Source organism: Branchiostoma lanceolatum, chromosome 10 (genome assembly GCF_035083965.1).
Source record: "Branchiostoma lanceolatum isolate klBraLanc5 chromosome 10, klBraLanc5.hap2, whole genome shotgun sequence".
NCBI lineage: Eukaryota > Metazoa > Chordata > Leptocardii > Amphioxiformes > Branchiostomatidae > Branchiostoma > Branchiostoma lanceolatum.
The window spans coordinates 11,246,876-11,263,554 of NC_089731.1; the positions used below are offsets into that span (position 1 = coordinate 11,246,876).

The 16,679-nt window shown below is 39.4% G+C and overlaps 3 protein-coding genes across 3 annotated transcripts; 2 read left to right on the plus strand and 1 right to left on the minus strand.

Annotated features, from left to right (window-relative positions):
• The first annotated feature begins 1,569 nt into the window (after positions 1–1,569).
• LOC136443207 (uncharacterized) lies at positions 1,570–5,986 on the plus strand. Its single transcript, XM_066440347.1, has 7 exons — positions 1,570–1,696; positions 2,504–2,605; positions 2,866–3,104; positions 3,437–3,583; positions 3,995–4,174; positions 4,590–4,632; positions 5,174–5,986. Exons 1-7 carry the CDS (start codon positions 1,636–1,638, stop codon positions 5,362–5,364), a joined length of 963 nt encoding a protein of 320 aa, XP_066296444.1. The 5' UTR covers positions 1,570–1,635; the 3' UTR covers positions 5,365–5,986.
• Positions 5,987–6,088: 102 nt separating this feature from the next.
• LOC136443206 (uncharacterized) lies at positions 6,089–11,608 on the plus strand. Its single transcript, XM_066440345.1, has 7 exons — positions 6,089–6,251; positions 7,596–7,697; positions 8,071–8,315; positions 8,965–9,120; positions 9,766–9,945; positions 10,435–10,477; positions 10,922–11,608. The coding sequence occupies exons 1-7, from the start codon at positions 6,191–6,193 to the stop codon at positions 11,110–11,112; spliced, it is 978 nt and encodes a 325-aa protein (XP_066296442.1). The 5' UTR covers positions 6,089–6,190; the 3' UTR covers positions 11,113–11,608.
• Positions 10,552–16,578, minus strand: LOC136443208 (BAG family molecular chaperone regulator 1-like). The gene is made up of 7 exons (XM_066440348.1): positions 16,531–16,578; positions 15,609–15,743; positions 15,062–15,144; positions 14,326–14,439; positions 13,828–13,935; positions 12,427–12,489; positions 10,552–11,677 (listed from the first exon to the last, which is right to left on the minus strand). Exons 1-7 carry the CDS (start codon positions 16,562–16,564, stop codon positions 11,609–11,611), a joined length of 606 nt encoding a protein of 201 aa, XP_066296445.1. The 5' UTR covers positions 16,565–16,578; the 3' UTR covers positions 10,552–11,608.
• Between the last annotated feature and the right edge of the window lie 101 nt (positions 16,579–16,679).

The following is a 16,679-nucleotide window of genomic DNA, read 5'->3' on the forward strand; positions in this document are numbered from 1 at the left end:
AGCCGATTTTTGTGAGTCCAAAGTACAGTATGCAAACATCATTATGATATGTACAAGGGTCAAAGACTGTTTGCAGTTCAGGTTATTGTCACCAGAGGTGCTGTTGATCCACGATAATGTATACATTTTGTATGAGCCTACTTAATTGTTGGGGTAAAAGTGTTGACAATATCTCAGTGCTAAGATTATGTAGTAAGATGTCCGTATTCATCGTTCGTTTTAAATCATTAACAGACAGAGCAATAAAAGTCTATGTACTCTGACCTAACACTATTTGCCTTACCAGTTAATTATGGCCATTAAAACAACAACAGAGATGTCATACTGTAATGTATCTTCAGATTACTACAATAAAAACGAATAAAGTCGTGAAAAAAGGCAGTTTCATGATAAACTCACGTGAACTAAAATTGGTCTTAAAACTAAAACCGTATATTCATTTTTCACGTTTCTCGTATGTTTACTCTGGGAACTAGTATTGTCCGGTCCACTTTCTTCGACCCTTTTTACGTGTCTCTGTTGTCAACTTTTTCCAGTCTAATTTTCAGTAATTTCTACTCTCATTCTAAGCGTATTACACCCCAAGTGGGATGGTGAGTATTTCTGATGTACTCCTGATCAGCTACGGTCAGAACCAGTCCAATGAGTTCAGCGCTGTTTACGTCGTCTTTTGATTGATGAATGTTTATGTGGTTCTGTAGGGGGCTATAGGGACAACAAAAACAGACGATAACTAAACAAACCACGACCATAGCATATCCAGAACACGAGATATGAAACCCGGAAGTTCCACTGCAGTACCTCAGAAAGCAGCTATTATCGACAATCTATTACCGAATATGGCCTTCGTTTTTCCTACCCCTACCCACCTATCAAATACCATGAGGGCCCATCCACAGTTTCTTGAGTTATGCTGTTCATAAACACACAAACGGTATACCGAGAACGCAAACATCTTGGCGAAGATATTACAAGAAGAGATGTGCCAAATATTTGTTATATATCAATCACATATTAACAACCCTCCCACCCACAAATATATGACTATTAACAACCCTCCCACCCACAAATATTGACCATTTTACAATAATCAATGAATGAATGTAGACCTTATTGCACATTTCTGCCACACTTGGCTAAGTACAGGTCGCAACAAAACAAAATAACAAGTACATGTACAGTTTATGTATACAAAAGAATATGGCTATCATTAGATAAATTCTACTTCTCCTCGCTTTACGGTTATAGTAGATATAAAAGAACAAACGTGTTTCAATGGGAGGGTTGTCTAGTCGCATTAGGAATATGCATTTGTGTACAGTACTTAAATGTGTGAAGTAGGGAAATAGGTTTTCTACAAGCTTATACAGTTCATTTCTTTCTTTCTTTAGTATATAATTCACATTCTACCACAAAACGACATTCGTCTTCTATTCTATTCAAAGTACAATGTTTACATAATCGTTGTTCTAGACGAGTGCGGATATGTCTTCCCGTTTCAATATGTAGTTTGGTGACCTGACTTTTTGACCTGAAGGGTATGACTAGCCTACTTAGGTCAAAGGAGATTTCGGGGCGACTGGGGGTCATCAGACACAAAGGTCAGTACGACCAGGCTCTTTAACTTGAAGGAAGATGGACCGACTGGCGTGGGTTGTACTCTTTGCTACGCTCATGACCAACCTATGGACCACAGGTGAGGTCCTATATAAACCTCCTTGGTTGAACTAAATAGTCCTTCGTACAGAGACAGTCTTCAACATGACATCAAATATTACCTGGAAGCAGTCGGGGTAATAGTATACAGTTGTGGCTTAGTTTGCCGTAGGCTGGAGCTATATGGTTTAGTCGCCAAGACCACTCTCCACGTCAGAGACAGGACGGCCGTCATAAAACTATATTTTTACATGATAGACAGTGAACTAGAATTGGAATTTGGATAAATAGCAACTTATGAAATCGCTCTTCGATGACCTTGTATTGAGTACAAAGGTTACTATTTTGTTGACCAACCCAGTGTTGGCAGAACTGTACTGTTGGGAAACAAGCTTCATTCTAAAATTTCAATCTTTAAAGTTCATGATTTTTAGCAACTTATCTTAGTTCGTGTTTTTTGTGTGCATTTTGTTTAGATATTATCCCTATATCTTGTCTGTCTTTTCGTTGATAAATGGAAGAGTGCGTCGATGGATTTTTTCAGAACCTTTAAATGTTTTCAAATTAACAATAACAACGAAAACAAAGAAAACTCAGAACCTCTAACCTCCAGTGTTTCAGCTGGAAAAGTGCATTATTCAAGATCAACACTGTCTAAGTCTAATATTGGGTAGGGCGTCAAAAGCTTCGAGAAAAGCAAGAAAGCGCACAACATCATACTTGTGCTAATTATATTCTTTTCTACCAGAAACAACTGCAGTGCAGCTGCATGTTTAGTAAGGAGGTTTGAATTAACTTTGGGGACATAAAACTACTTGACATCCGATTTATTTTCCTTATATTTCAGCCCAAGGAATCTACGTGGACAATGGGAATCCATATGACAACGGAACTCTGGAAGTACAGACGTTAAGTATCAGCCAACACGACGCCCCACTGCTCACAAAAGGTGATGTAAACATATCAACGTAAATGTCGATCCTTCTGCTCCTTATTAGCATAGAAATATGCAGTTCTTATAGTTATCCTGATAATAAACAATGTATAACCAAAAGAACTGTCCATGTCAAAAATTAAATTGTAATGTCTTGTCTTTGTCAGCAGGGCTAGCCCTTTGTAATAGCCATAGGCTAGTTGGGCAGCCATGGCTGTGTGTCGTGAACACCCAAACCAATAAACAAGTGAACGTGATGCTGTCATATTTTTCAGTATACTATCCCAAGAAGATCGACACATACGCAGTTCTGTTTTTTACGGGTGGTTTGCTGGGTGAGATACCTGCGGAAAGCTACAGTGATGTGCTGAAGGCGATTGCCAGCCACGGTTTTGTTGTCATCGGGGTGGATTACTTGCCCATCGCCGAGGTGTCGAAAAACGAGAGGGATCCGGACGGGATTCAGGGTCAAGTTGGTGATCAGACCAAGAAATACTTGGCGGAACTCCAGTGGGTACGTTCTCAATTTTGCTACTTAGTTATGCATGTAACTGTTAGATTGCAATATCATATAGAATATATCTGAATTTTTCACACAGATGGCAAGTCTACGTCTCAAAAGAAAAGCACGTAACTATCATGTAACTTTCTCCTTGTACTCTTCAAGAAGAGCAAAGATAACCGTTATGTCTTATAAAAATTCTTAAAAATGACCATTTATTACTGGAATTTTGTTTATCCTATAGAATCTTTATCTTTGTAGACATCGGTGGCAATGTCAGAAAGTTAAATACGTTCTAAAGTCACAAACAACGTACACGAGTGTGTAGGATTCCCCACATACAGGTAACACAACACCTGGAGGAACGGATCGCTAGGCAGCTCAACCAAACTGGACTTGTGCCGGCCTTCGACCACCTGGCGGTTAGCTGCCACTCTGCGGGATGTGATCCTATCGTGGGCATGACTATGCAGAATCACACGTTCTCAAAGGTTAGAAGCTAACATAAATTCAAAATGAAGAAAAAATTAAATATGTGCGCGTGCATATACAGGTGCTTTATTTACATGTTTTTAACAAATTTCAAAAGTTCATTTCAGAATTTAGAATAACTCTCTCTCTCTCTCTCTCCTCTCTTTCTCTCCTGGCTCTCCCTCACCTCTAGATCTCTCTCTCATCTCTCTACCTCATCTATCTATCTATCTCATCTCTTACTCCCTCCTCTCATCTCTCTCTCATCTCCCTCATCTCTAGCTCTCTCTCTCATCTCTTTCTCCTCTCTCTATTTCCTTTCTCTCTCTCCTCTCTGTCTCTCCTCTCTCTCTCCCATATACATATACATATACATACAATCATTTCCTTTTTTCAACAATCATTCGGTTTTGTTATTTCTATTCTAACAGGCGGCCCTATTCCTGGAACCATTCAGCTACAACTTCAAAACTCCGGTGACGTTCAAGATGTCCGCCCTCATGCTCGGCACGGAGCTATCGACCGAAAAGCCAGCGTGCATCTACCCTGCACAGGGTTACGATCACTTCTACGACTTCTGGAAATGTCCAAGAATCGTCATGAATGTCAAGGTAAGCAGCAGCATACAATCATGATAATGATGATGATGATAATGATGATGATAATGATGATAATAATGATAATAATAGAACGTTCTTATTCTCATTTATTGAAATATTTCGTTCTTGGTGGCAAGTATGCAGTTCTTGTCAATCAAAACTGTCATTGGCAGACAAATCATTGTGTGTTATCATCAATGTTTGTAATTATCCCGTTCCATCGTACCTTGTCCTCTGACTGGTCCTGCAGCCATTACAGCACGTAGGGTACCATCTTGACGTTCTTATATCATTATATATCGTTATGTCAGCATACACATTATGTTTTAAATGTTCAGGAAAAGATTAGACCTAGATGTATAAGTGTTACAATTGGTTTATACATGAACCAGATCTAGAATGTCTACTTTCTATCAAATTCCCACAGGGCCATGGCCATTGTGAGATCTTGAATCCTGCTACGTTCGAAGGTAAGAGGCATAGAAAAAAACCTACACGGCGTAATTGATTTAGCCTGTCATAATTCAAACACAACTGTGTATGTTTGTTATATGTTATAGGTATCTATAACAACATTTGTATGTTTATTCCAATGTGATGTCGACATAGGTCATGTGCCTGAAAAAAAAGATTTCCTTCTGTCAGAGTAGGACAGTAAAAAGCTCATATGCAAACAACATACATGTACCATCAATCCTACATCTCCAAAACAATTCTGTAGAGAAATGATGATGAAGATACCCAATCTGGTATCCATACAATGTGTTATTTCAAAGAGTAGTACTTTACCGCCACGTGGTGTGTGGATACTTGAGATCAAAACAATTGAACCCATGAAAGCAATTAACCATCAACTATGAAATAAGTCAACTATCAACAGCTAGTTAAGAAAGCCTTTCCAGGCTTCCAGTACATGTTTACGAACAAGGTTCCTCAAGACCTACAACCTGTTCGAAGAAATGGTTTTGTACCGTGACATAGCTTCTCTAAGTATTATACTCTCTTTCACAGCTTGTAAGTTCGCCCACGCTTGTAAGATTAATCCTGACTCAGACCTCAAGAAGTACCGTAACTTCATCCAGGGCATCAGCGCAGCCTTCCTCACCACCACCCTACAGGGGCGTGACAAGCTACAGTACATCACCAACACCACCGCACTGCCTGTAGAACTGCTGGAGTTTAAGAAAGACTTAGACTGTTAACGGGAATGGTTGAAATCTGGGAAAGACGACAATCGATATTGTCATGTCCGTCCAATGTCTAATATTATTGTCAGACAGATTTCTTTTACTAGACATAGCGAACAGATTAATTTTTCATAGTACAATGCTAAACTTTCTTCCAACACTCTTCGATCAAATTTTCAAGGACCACTGTGGTCTTCTTCAGGATCAATAATAAGATCGATCTTTTATTGGATATATCTTGTTGTCAAACCGTTTGTGTTTAAATGTTTCCCATCGGTGCCCACTTTTTAACAATTGAATAAATGTCTTCAATCTCAATGTATCTATTTGTGATGTATTTTTGTCTTGGCTGACATGAATGACCAGTAACACATTTTGCAAGCCTTTCCAAGCCTTTCTATTGTTACCATTTTATGTTTGACTTCACGTACTGTTTAAGTTAAATGGAGCTCAAAGGGGAGGGGCGAGTCTAATTTCTTTGAAGCATTATATCCAGCTGGAGATATTGTGCTCACGTTCGAATGAACGACATAATTCAGCGTTTTTACTTAATATTTCGATGATCTCATAAAGGAGTAGCAAATGAAATCCTTGCTTCAAGAAGAGTGATGTTGAACATGATAATTGTGGCGATGTCTGTTGATGTTTTCTTTATTGTATTGTGAATTCATCATACGTCAGTGTTTACCACATTCTACTGCCTACGCGTGTTTACCTGCAAGTTTGGTGCTTTGACCCTGATTGTTTGCATGGTAAGGTCAAGAGACATCGTGGCCATATGTGAGTTGGGAATCATATTATAAGACACACAAGCGACCCGACTAATCACTGCAAATGGAAGATGGACCGATTAACGAGGATTGCACTCTTTGCTACCTTCATGACCAAGTTGTGGGTCACAGGTAAGTTTGACAAAATGATCCTTTGTTAAGAGAATTCCGTCCGACTTGCAATGTTTGGTGGGTATTACGTGTTCCACACGTTTTACGGCCCACAGGTTACTACTGGATTTTGTTGGGGGTTCGGGAAGCAGTCGGACTGTTTAGCAAATAGCTTACAGATGTGTCAAGTGGTATTCTACCGTTTATCAATCAAAATAACTATCTCAGGACTGTAGCAAAATGACGCCAATGTTATTCTGTATTGATCAATGAAGAAAGTACTCAGTTTGTACAGTATTATTTTCTCATGTGGGTTGCCCACCTTACTGATCGGATGATACATTTCAGTGACACTTTAGCCCATTTTGATCAGGACAGTTCAAATGAAGTTCTTCAACAACAAGTAACAGTGAAGCAATAGCTGCATATCGGACCATATATAGCAAGCAACCATGGAAATGATTTCGATGACTTTGAATGGGGTACAAGGGTCACTTACTGTGTAACTATCACGAGGGGTGTCAAAGGTTTCTTCCGGTCATAGCTTCAAATTTTCCCTTTAGGAAACCTTCACGAGGGAATTAGTTATTTCATTGGCCGAGCGAATTCTGTCTAGTACATCCTTCAACTAATGCATTGTCTCTTACTTGCTACAACTGCACAAACTAGCTTCATTTCTTGAACAGGCGCATATCATTATGGCAACAAATGGGGTCTATATCATACTGGGCTCAAATTCACTAACGGGCTCTCAGATTTTTGCTAAACAAGGGACGCGGACACTCCGTAGCCTCCGCTGCAGGCTTCTCCCACGGCGATTTTTCAACTTATCGGGGCCAGATTGTGATAACTGTTTTTTTGATGGGCCTTTGCTGAAGGCGACAAAGCGCAGGCTTTCCACACGACAGTTACATGATCCCAAGCAGATACGGTCCCCGAGTAGATACTGCCCCCCCAGCCAAAGAATCTGGTCCCGATAAATTGAAAAATAGCCGTGGGAGAATCCTGCAACGGAGACTTGACACTCAACAGAATTATCTATTCAGATGCCATCGAGATGCCACCACTGGAAGACCGAAAATCCAACTCTCAGAACTTAGTTTGTGTTATCGAAATGTTCACATATGTTTTTTACAACTATTTTCTTTTTACACATGTCATCTAAAAAGCATGTTCTAAGAAGAAGGAAGAGGCTTCGTACATATGTATAGATGGAATATAACATAATTTGCCCATTCTTTTACTTGGGTTATCTAACTCAATACATTAGCCCATGTTGGGCATGGATATACAGTCAAGATCATCGTCATTGTCAAAGTTTACTTCGTGTAACCTGTCATTTCTGTCTTTCGTTTTTTTGTTCAGCTAAAGGTATCTACGTGGACAATGGGAATCCATTTGACAAAGGAACTCTGGAGGTCCTCAATTTCACCATCAGCCAGCATGAAGCCCCACTGCTTACCAAAGGTGATCTAAATCAACTCCTTGTCATATAACTATACATGATATATCTTTAGGACCATCAATTCATGACCAAACATTGAAAGTACGAACTCACCGAGCGAGAAGGTGTGTGTGTGTTTGTCAACGCGATAACTCGAGAATACCTGGATGGATTGTCTTCATACTCGGTAGGTGGGTAGGTCTTTGTGAGACTTCGATAAGATTTTTGAGCCTCCTAGAAACTTGCTATGGTACTGCAGCGGAACGTCTGGTTTTGATATCTCGTGTTCGGAACATGCTATGGTCATGATTTTTGAGTGGTAGATAGCTCTTGGGAATGAGAGTAAGTCATGTAGCTTTGGGCCTCCTAGTAATGAAATATTGTTCTCATTTACAGTGTACTACCCTCAGAAGATCGACACATACGCAGTACTCTTCTTCACGGGCGGTTTGCTGGGTTGGATACCTGCAGAAAGCTACGATGATGTGTTAATACGGGTGGCCAGTCACGGGTTCGTGGCCATTGGGGTGAACTACCTACCCTATCACATTCCAACTCCACCGCCTGACGTAAGGCACAGGCCTCACGGGGAAGGTGTCCAGAGTCACGAGTCAAAGAAATACTTGGAGGAACTACAGTGGGTCAGTTTGAAAGCCTTTTTTTCAATATCCATGTAGGATATTTCACTTCTTTGGGTATGGGGCTCTCTCATATTAATAAATTACACATGTGACTCTCCCGATAACGACTTACATATATATTGAAACTGCACTGCCTTACCTGGTTGACATACTCAACGACAAAGTGTTAGTTAGCACCGTCAATAAGCACTTATACACATATACTTTAGAAGTGAGTATTGTAAGGGTTTGCAATGTTTAGCTTATGCATGTAATTGTGTTGCTTTTAGACTATCATGAATTGTGAATCATACTGCATTTCAGGTAATGACGGCTGCTTCTGTATTTTGTGTCTTGATTTGATTTGTTTATTTGTCTGTAAAGAAAAGTACAGGGCTACCCAACTAGCCTTGCAAAGACGCAATAAACCATTCATTAATTCAACTACATGAAATGATTTTAAAATCAAGTCAGAGTTTAATCAATAAGCCCATTCGTAGATTCAAGTACGCATGTGCAGTGTCAAAGGTGAAGTCCACGGAGACGTAAACAAGTCGAGACAATCGTCGAAGCAGAACTGTTTACACGCCAGGGGTCTTCACCTTTGACACTGCACATGCGTGCTCGAATCTACGAATGGGCTTACAGGAGTCGACCTCCATTCACATAGTTAACAAAACATCTAGAGGGAAGAATTGCTCAGCAGACCAACAGAACTACCCTACCACGACTGGTGCCGGCCTTCGACCACCTGGCGGTTAGCTGCCACTCTGCTGGATGTGATCCTTTCGCGGACATAATTTTGCAGAATCATACGCTTGCAAAGGTAAGAAATTAAAGTACAAAGACAACTGTAGGAGTATGAGGTATCCACCGTTACCTGTTGTAGAACTGAGCATGATACTTGTACCAAGTATAGTGTTGAGTAACAAAATTCTTCAGTAACAACAAAAGAGTTATAACAACCAACGTTTAAGCCCGTCACACTTGTGCGTATATACATGTGCATATGAGGTGCGCGTGAACATTTTTTTAGGTTTATGTAAAGTTTGCAGGGAAGAAGTTGTTTTCTACTTTGACCCATCGTTGTACAGCCTAGTTATCGAACCAAAGAAATTACTTCTTCGGCTGCAAACTTAACCTAAACCAAAAACTTGTTAATACGCAACTCATGCGGACTTGCATATACGCACAAGTGTGACAGGGCCCTTAAGTGACTGTCTGTCATTTTCCGAAGGGCAATGATGAAAGGTTCTACTTTGTACTGCAGTTAGGTGTCGCTGCTGCAGTGTGAAGAATGCGGTCACAAATGTGACTGAGTTCATATCCCCCTCATTTGTTAAGCGATAGTTGAAGAAAGTCTGTATTTGTGATAGTTTGAGTGGTCATAATAGTACTGTCAACATCTTGAAATATGTTATTCATTTTCTTTCGAAAATACATACTTATTTTTTCAAATCTTTTTCAACAGGCGGCTCTACTTCTGGAACCATTCAGCTATCACTTTGAAACCCCGTTGACGTTCAACATGCCTGCCTTGATCCTCGGCACGGAGTTCTCGACCGAACATCCGCGATGCATCTTGCCTAATGAGGGGTACGACCACTTCTACGACTTGTGGAAATGTCCAAAAATTGTCATGAACGTCAAGGTAAGCATAGTTCTTAGTACTCGAGCGTGATTGGTTGATAACGGTTGATTTGATTAGTCAATGGTTAGACTGACACGTTCGTGGCACTCGTGCAACAGTTACATTGACACTTGAAAGTTGACCTAACTCACGGGCACTTTGCAGATTTAAACTTTAATTAATGCTGTGTCAAAGACTGGACAGTGGACACGATGACGCTTGACAAACACATGTTAGAATCATCTTAGTACTCGTGCGTGATTGGTTGATAACGGTTGATTTGATTAGTCGATGGTTAGATTGACACGTTCGTGAAACTCATGCTGACAGACATGCTGAGAACGTAGACCTAACTCACGGTCGCTTTGCAAATGTTAACCTTTAACGCTGGACACAATGACGTTTGCCACACACACGTTAAAATCATTATAGCTTCAGAAGCCTTCTTTAGAACTGGTCGAATATTAGAATTAAAGATGATAATTTTTCCTTCCTTTTGTATGTCCACAGGGCCATGGTCACTGTGAAATGCTGGATGCTTGGATGTACTCGGGTAAGGTGTCATCTATATCTGAGTTATGATTCTAACAAAAATGTAAGCAAATAACTGTTATCCAACAGTATAACTCTGCACCTCTTAACTTTATAATTTCTTAACTTCTGAACATGTCAGAGAATAACACTTTGTAGTCTTAGTCTGGCTAGTAATAGGAACATACTACAGATCAGCATTATCATTATGGATTCTGATAAAGATGTTTTCTGGCTACACATAAACTCTACTAGTTCAGTTCAGCTACAATTAAGAACAGAACTTGAGAAGAGAGTTGAAACAAATGTAAATAACTGGTCCAGAAATCTTGCCTCGCTTCGAGACTTCAAATATGCTTGCAAATAATATTCCTCAGGAAATAACATTGCTTTGATTTATATCATTTGTATCAAGCATGTTTCACTTTAAACAAACTTTTCTATAAAAATATGATTTCTTCTACAGTGTGTGCAAAGCTCCAGTTTTGCAAGGCCAATGTTGATGCAGATCTCAACAAGTATCACAGTTTCGTTCAGGGCATCAGCGCAGCCTTTCTCAGCACCACCCTACAGGGACGTGACAAGCTACAGTACATCACTAACACCACCGCACTGCCTGTAGAACTGCTGGAGTTTAAGAAAGACTTAGACTGTTGAACTTAAGAATCCAAATCTTGAGAAGATAACCACTTACAATGGCTTTTACTTGACTTGACTAACATGCAATTAATTTTTTTCCATCCCACTCACTTTTGGGAGCAAGTATTGTTACTTTGCATTGTTAGATCTGTCATTTAAAGCTTACAAAAATAACTGTAGTTATCATATGTCAAGCCTAAGCATCAACCAAATTTCAGCTCTTTCTTCTTTAAGAATTTTTTTCTGTAAGGCTTATCATCTACCAGCCCCATACATGTCTTCATGTAACACAAGACTGTCTTTTTTAACTATACGTAGTACATCATTTGGAGATAGATATAGATGTGGCTGATTCATAGATATGTTATCTTTCTACATACAAGGTCAAATTTTGGAACCGTTGACGTTTGTAAAACATGATCATTCTTTTTCTTCTAGAAGTCCTAAACATGCAAAACAAAGACTGACCTATTGATTGAGACCTTGAATTTTGAATAGTGGCCTTACAAAGCTATCATAGCGTACTTTTTGTCTTCACTTGTCTTGTTCTGGTCAGTAAGTTGTCACATCTGTCCAGAAGAACCTGTAATATAGAGAGATCTATCATGTCTATTGTGACTGTAGATAACTTGTAAAGGAAGGAAAAAAAAGTATTATTTTGTAACTCCTACTAACGTTACATGCTCACAGCACATACACATTGGATATCAGTCCTGTAAGATTCTAGTATCTAGATATCACAGCCAGCTTTGGAATATCATGTCATTGGATATCTAGTGGAGGAAGGAGAAAAAGTACCATTTTTTAAACTCCTACTACATGCTCAAAGCACATACTCGTTGGAAATCAGTCTAAACATTCTACTAGTACATGTAGTACCTTTTGAACTGTGAGTTTAAAACTTATTTGCCTAGCCTATGGCTCTCAAGTCTGCAATGTTTGTGTAACTGTTTTCAAATGATTCTTGACCAAACCAAACACAGACACTTCAAATAGAATGGCCTCTTGTACTAAAAAATGTCTTAATAACTTAATAGGATAACTGACTGCAATGAAAAAGCATGTTACTTTATGAACAGAAAAAAATATATATAAACAGTGTGTATGGTATATTCAAGTGGCATTCTACCTGCCAAGATTACAACCTTAAACTTACTTTACTTACAATCTCTATGGTAAGGTAAGGTAAGCTCTAGCATCTTTAATTTGTAACCCTTTCATAGGATATTGCACACTCCCCCCCAACATACACCCACACCACACACCCACACACACTGATGAAGTTTCCTACTTCTTTGCCACAGAGTGTTATGGATGTCAAGATTTAGTCACCTGAATCCTCTGTACCACACTTTTCCTCTTCTTTTTCGCATCAATGTGACTTTCATGAATGATCTGAAAGAGGCAAGATTATCACTATCTTAGGTTGGAATCAAACATTGAAATGAAATGAAATGTGACCCACATCCGTGAAGGGACCTCGGGTATAATCTCGGGCTGTTCGTGCATTTGCACGGCGGCCTCGCCACGGCACACAGTTTTGGCCAAGCACACCGGGTCACCCCTACTCTTCTTAAATATCAAACATTATGCACCATAAAATGTTACATAAATGTCTGAATTTTCGTCCTTTTGTCCCCTTTGTATCTTGTATCTTTTATGCCTAAAACCTATATGATGAACATGAAAAGTAATTCAGAGTATTGGCTATAGGCCCTCCCCCTCCCTCCCAGCTTTTCTGAAATCTTTGTTGTAAGTCTCTGTCAGCATTCTGAAGTTTTGTCAGCATTTTGGAGGTCAGGGTACTCTAAACGCAGAAATGTTTGCTGTGGTTTTATGTTCGCAGTTTTTGAGGTGAACTATTTACCACAAACTTAAAAGCATCACGAAAAGTCGCTCCATTGTGTGACTGCAGCACTACTAATGTTTCAAAGGCAAACTCAAAACCACCGCAAACACTACATTTTCTCCCTAACGTGAAATTAAATCCTTGCAAATATTTTTGCATTTACAGTACCCATGATTGCACCATAAAGCTCACCTTTGTACCTTTATAACAAACATACATTTTGTACTGTTATATAAATCTTAATGTATCACACATTTATCAGGCAGGTGACCTGGCCATATCTGTATGACTCACCCATATCTATCCTCGTGAGTAACCATGGTTACAATCTGAGGTGTGTCACTGTTTGGCAAACAAAGTGTTAGTCCAGAAAACATGTGTTTTCTGGACTATGTAGAAAACTGTGGAATCCGCAAACAACAAGGGGGGTCAGCAGAATCCGAGATTAAGATAACATGGGCAAAGTCTGACAGGGACTGCTTTGGGAGAATGGAGAATTAACAGAATAACACATGCTTTAATCATTAAACCTCAAAAGTACTGATTAAGAATATAAGGTAGATACGTTGACAAAGGTTAGACATCCAGGTAATGATATACTCAATACAAGAGTAACTCAAGCTGAGGATGAGGCCCTAGCATAGATTAAAAAAAAAAAAAACTAAACAGCCAAACGTTTCAGACAGCATCTGCTGTCTTTCATCAGTATAAGATAGGGGTAGCCAGGATCAAAAACAGTGTAATAATTTGTTTTGATTGTTTCACTTAAACTAACTTTTTACACAATGATACTAGTACATGTTCTACATATATGTGAGCTTTTAGAGATGCAAAATAGCCTATCTGGTTAAGAGGGAAGAACACAAATAATGTAAGATTCTTACTGTTGAGTCCAGTCTTTCCAACATCTTCATCAGTTCTTCTGTTGACAGTCCTAATCTCTTCTCAAGTTTAGGCAATGATTCAGTCATTAAAGATTCCTCAAGGAATCCCTACATGAAAGGAAGGGTATTGAACTTGAAACACATATTTGTATGTTCAAACTTAAAAATTCCCTTTTCTTTTTTCCACTATCTGTAGCTGTACAGTCCCACGTGACGACTGAATAATCTTTCTTGATGGTATATCTTCAAAAGAGAGATTAGAAAGACAACTTGTGTATGGTCAAACCCGTACTGTACAAGTGACAAGTATAAGGACCAGCTGGCCAATGTGGCCACTTTTTGGTGAATGTGGTCCCTTGGATACTATTTCCTCATTGACATAAGCATCAAATATCCTATCTATAGTAACCACCTGTCCATATAGATAAGATTTCATTGGTCCCCTGAGTGGTCTTCTTGAGTAGTTTTGTCTGTATTTGTTTTCCTTAATCATCCTACCTTCTCCATTCCTTCTAGCTCCTCAGACATTCCTGTAAGTTTCTTCTCCACAGCTTCTTGAGCCTTGTCCACTTCTTCAAGACTCTTCAACTCTGCCTCTTCCTCAGGGTTGTGCTGGACAGTGTTACAAAAAGGGGAATCTTAAACATTACATGCACAATAAGGTTTGTAAGATACTGCTATCTTGTGACTATACATTACAAACATGATGATATACATGTCACAAACCACTTAGTCTAAGGGATTGGGAAAAATTTGTCGCAGGGAAAGAAGAAAGTTACTTAAATCTGTGGCGTTGTTAACTTAACGGTTAGCATATTTTCCGCAGAACCTTGAGGTCCTGGGTTCAAATCCTCTGACATACCAAACCTCCTTGGACATACCACCCATGTTGTGCCCTTAGGAAATACACTTTACATGACTTTCCTCACTTCATCCGGGTGTGTAAATGAGTACCTGACTTCAGCTGTGGAGGTAAAAGGCGGTAGAAGGAAAGGGATGGCTCTGGCTTCCAATACTGCGCCCTTGATACAGTGGATAACAACCCACTGCCCCTATGGCCTCACCATTACCATCATATTACCTTCCCTTCAATATCACACCTTCTTGGATCACACATATCAGGAATATCTATATCCAACCTCTTCAACTGAGACATGAAACCCCCTGGAGGACTATAAACATATAATGCTGTATGGTCTTCTTACTTTGATTGGCAGTTCCATCTTGCACTGACCTTTTTCCCAATCATCATGACCTTGGCACCATCCTTGAGGCCCATCTCCTGTAGTGTCTTCTCAGGATCCTTTAAGGACTTGCCTAGAATGTAAGAAAACACACATCTATTGGAGGAACTATCATACTACATGTAGTTACATCATTGCATTTTAGTAGGGAGTGGTTATAATATAAGTGGTCAAAAATAACCAAATGCAAATATTGTTGTATGCAAAAGCGAGGTAAAATTATTGTACAGTCAGTATCCGATGAAAGTGCCGAGGCAATCCTTGGCATGGAAGCACTGGCATCTTCACAAGTATACATAGTTGAATGCTTGGCCCCTCAGCCATCCATAAATCCTTAAAAACTATCAGTTGAGAATATTACAAAGGGTTGACTATTGCTTTTTCACAAAGTACTTAACTATGATTAGATACTAGTAGAGCTCTTTCCACAAAGTATTGTCTAAAAACTTACTAGTAGTCATATATAGCATCAGCACTTGTATCAAAGGAACATGTATCTATAGCATAGTATTAGATGATCATGTAGCATAAATCAACCTTTGTATATAAGTCTCTGGTTTTGTACAGGCACCCCTGTTGTCTTCCATGCAGCCAGGGCCAGATGTTCTACCCTGAGAGCTTGGTTTCCTTCATCTTCTGGTACGCAAACATCGATATTGTGCTTCTGAGAACCTGATTGGGACAAAAATGTTATCAGAGAAATGATTTTCGGTCAGTTTTAAGTCATAGACCACACCTTTTTTGCACTACTACTAGCTACTTGAAAAAGCAATATGCTTCACCCCAATGGAGGATGACTGCTTTACATTTTCTTTATAAACACACCTGCTACAGGATATATGTATAATGGGATTGGGATATACCGTTAATTGTTCATGTGTTTGTAGATATTCACAATTGCAGCGTACACAACACTAAATGTCTCAATTTAACAGTCAACACCATTGTTGTTGTTGTCTCAATTACAGCGCTGTCTAGTTGATTGATGGTCACATGTGCTTTCTTTATTTTTCATGTCTCATCAAGGAGGTTATATGTATATAACCGCCTTGATCTTATGTGGTGCTGATGAAAGTTAGCATCAACACGAATTCGATATACCTCCTTGAATATACACAATGCCTCAAAAGTATAATTACATTTTTTCGGTGTTATAAAAGTAACCCGGGAAGAAAATAATATTGTATAAAGCTGACATTCTGTCTGGAGTAAAATGAAGTCGCTACATTGTGGCATCATGTTCCATTTGCTGTTGTTGTTTTTCTTGTCAAATCTCAGGCGCCTGACAAGTTAACGCCCCCCTCCCCACACGATGATAAAACTGACCGCTCTCCGCCTCAAAAATGCCGCGGGAAGCACATACCACATGCATCTATTTAAAGACAACCTACAGCAATACCATGATGGGAGAAATAGCTTATATGGTTTGACAGGACATTGAGAATGTTGACTTTCATACCGTGAACGATCAAAAGCTTCATGGAGGCGGCCATTTTAAATATTTTCTCTCTAGGGTGTTTGAAATAGCGCACTAAGCGGACTTTGTCCAAAGTGCAGAATGAATACTGAATGGATTGTGATTGGAGGAGTCTGCTCTTCAACAACGTT

What these genes read in the sequence shown, in the direction of transcription:
- LOC136443207 (XM_066440347.1), top strand. Translation starts at nt 1,636, where the DNA reads ATGGACCGACTGGCGTGGGTTGTACTCTTTGCTACGCTCATGACCAAC. An exon ending in GAATCGTCATGAATGTCAAG is followed by an intron (nt 4,175 to 4,589) that starts GTAAGCAGCAGC and finishes AAATTCCCACAG; the next exon opens with GGCCATGGCCATTGTGAGAT. An exon ending in GAATCCTGCTACGTTCGAAG is followed by an intron (nt 4,633 to 5,173) that starts GTAAGAGGCATA and finishes TCTCTTTCACAG; the next exon opens with CTTGTAAGTTCGCCCACGCT.
- LOC136443206 (XM_066440345.1), top strand. Translation starts at nt 6,191, where the DNA reads ATGGACCGATTAACGAGGATTGCACTCTTTGCTACCTTCATGACCAAG. An exon ending in AGAATCATACGCTTGCAAAG is followed by an intron (nt 9,121 to 9,765) that starts GTAAGAAATTAA and finishes CTTTTTCAACAG; the next exon opens with GCGGCTCTACTTCTGGAACC. An exon ending in AAATTGTCATGAACGTCAAG is followed by an intron (nt 9,946 to 10,434) that starts GTAAGCATAGTT and finishes GTATGTCCACAG; the next exon opens with GGCCATGGTCACTGTGAAAT.
- LOC136443208 (XM_066440348.1), bottom strand. Translation starts at nt 16,564, where the DNA reads ATGGCCGCCTCCATGAAGCTTTTGATCGTTCACG. An exon ending in CCAGAGACTTATATACAAAG is followed by an intron (nt 15,145 to 15,608) that starts GTTGATTTATGC and finishes CTTACATTCTAG; the next exon opens with GCAAGTCCTTAAAGGATCCT. An exon ending in GTGTGGTACAGAGGATTCAG is followed by an intron (nt 11,678 to 12,426) that starts GTGACTAAATCT and finishes TCTATATTACAG; the next exon opens with GTTCTTCTGGACAGATGTGA.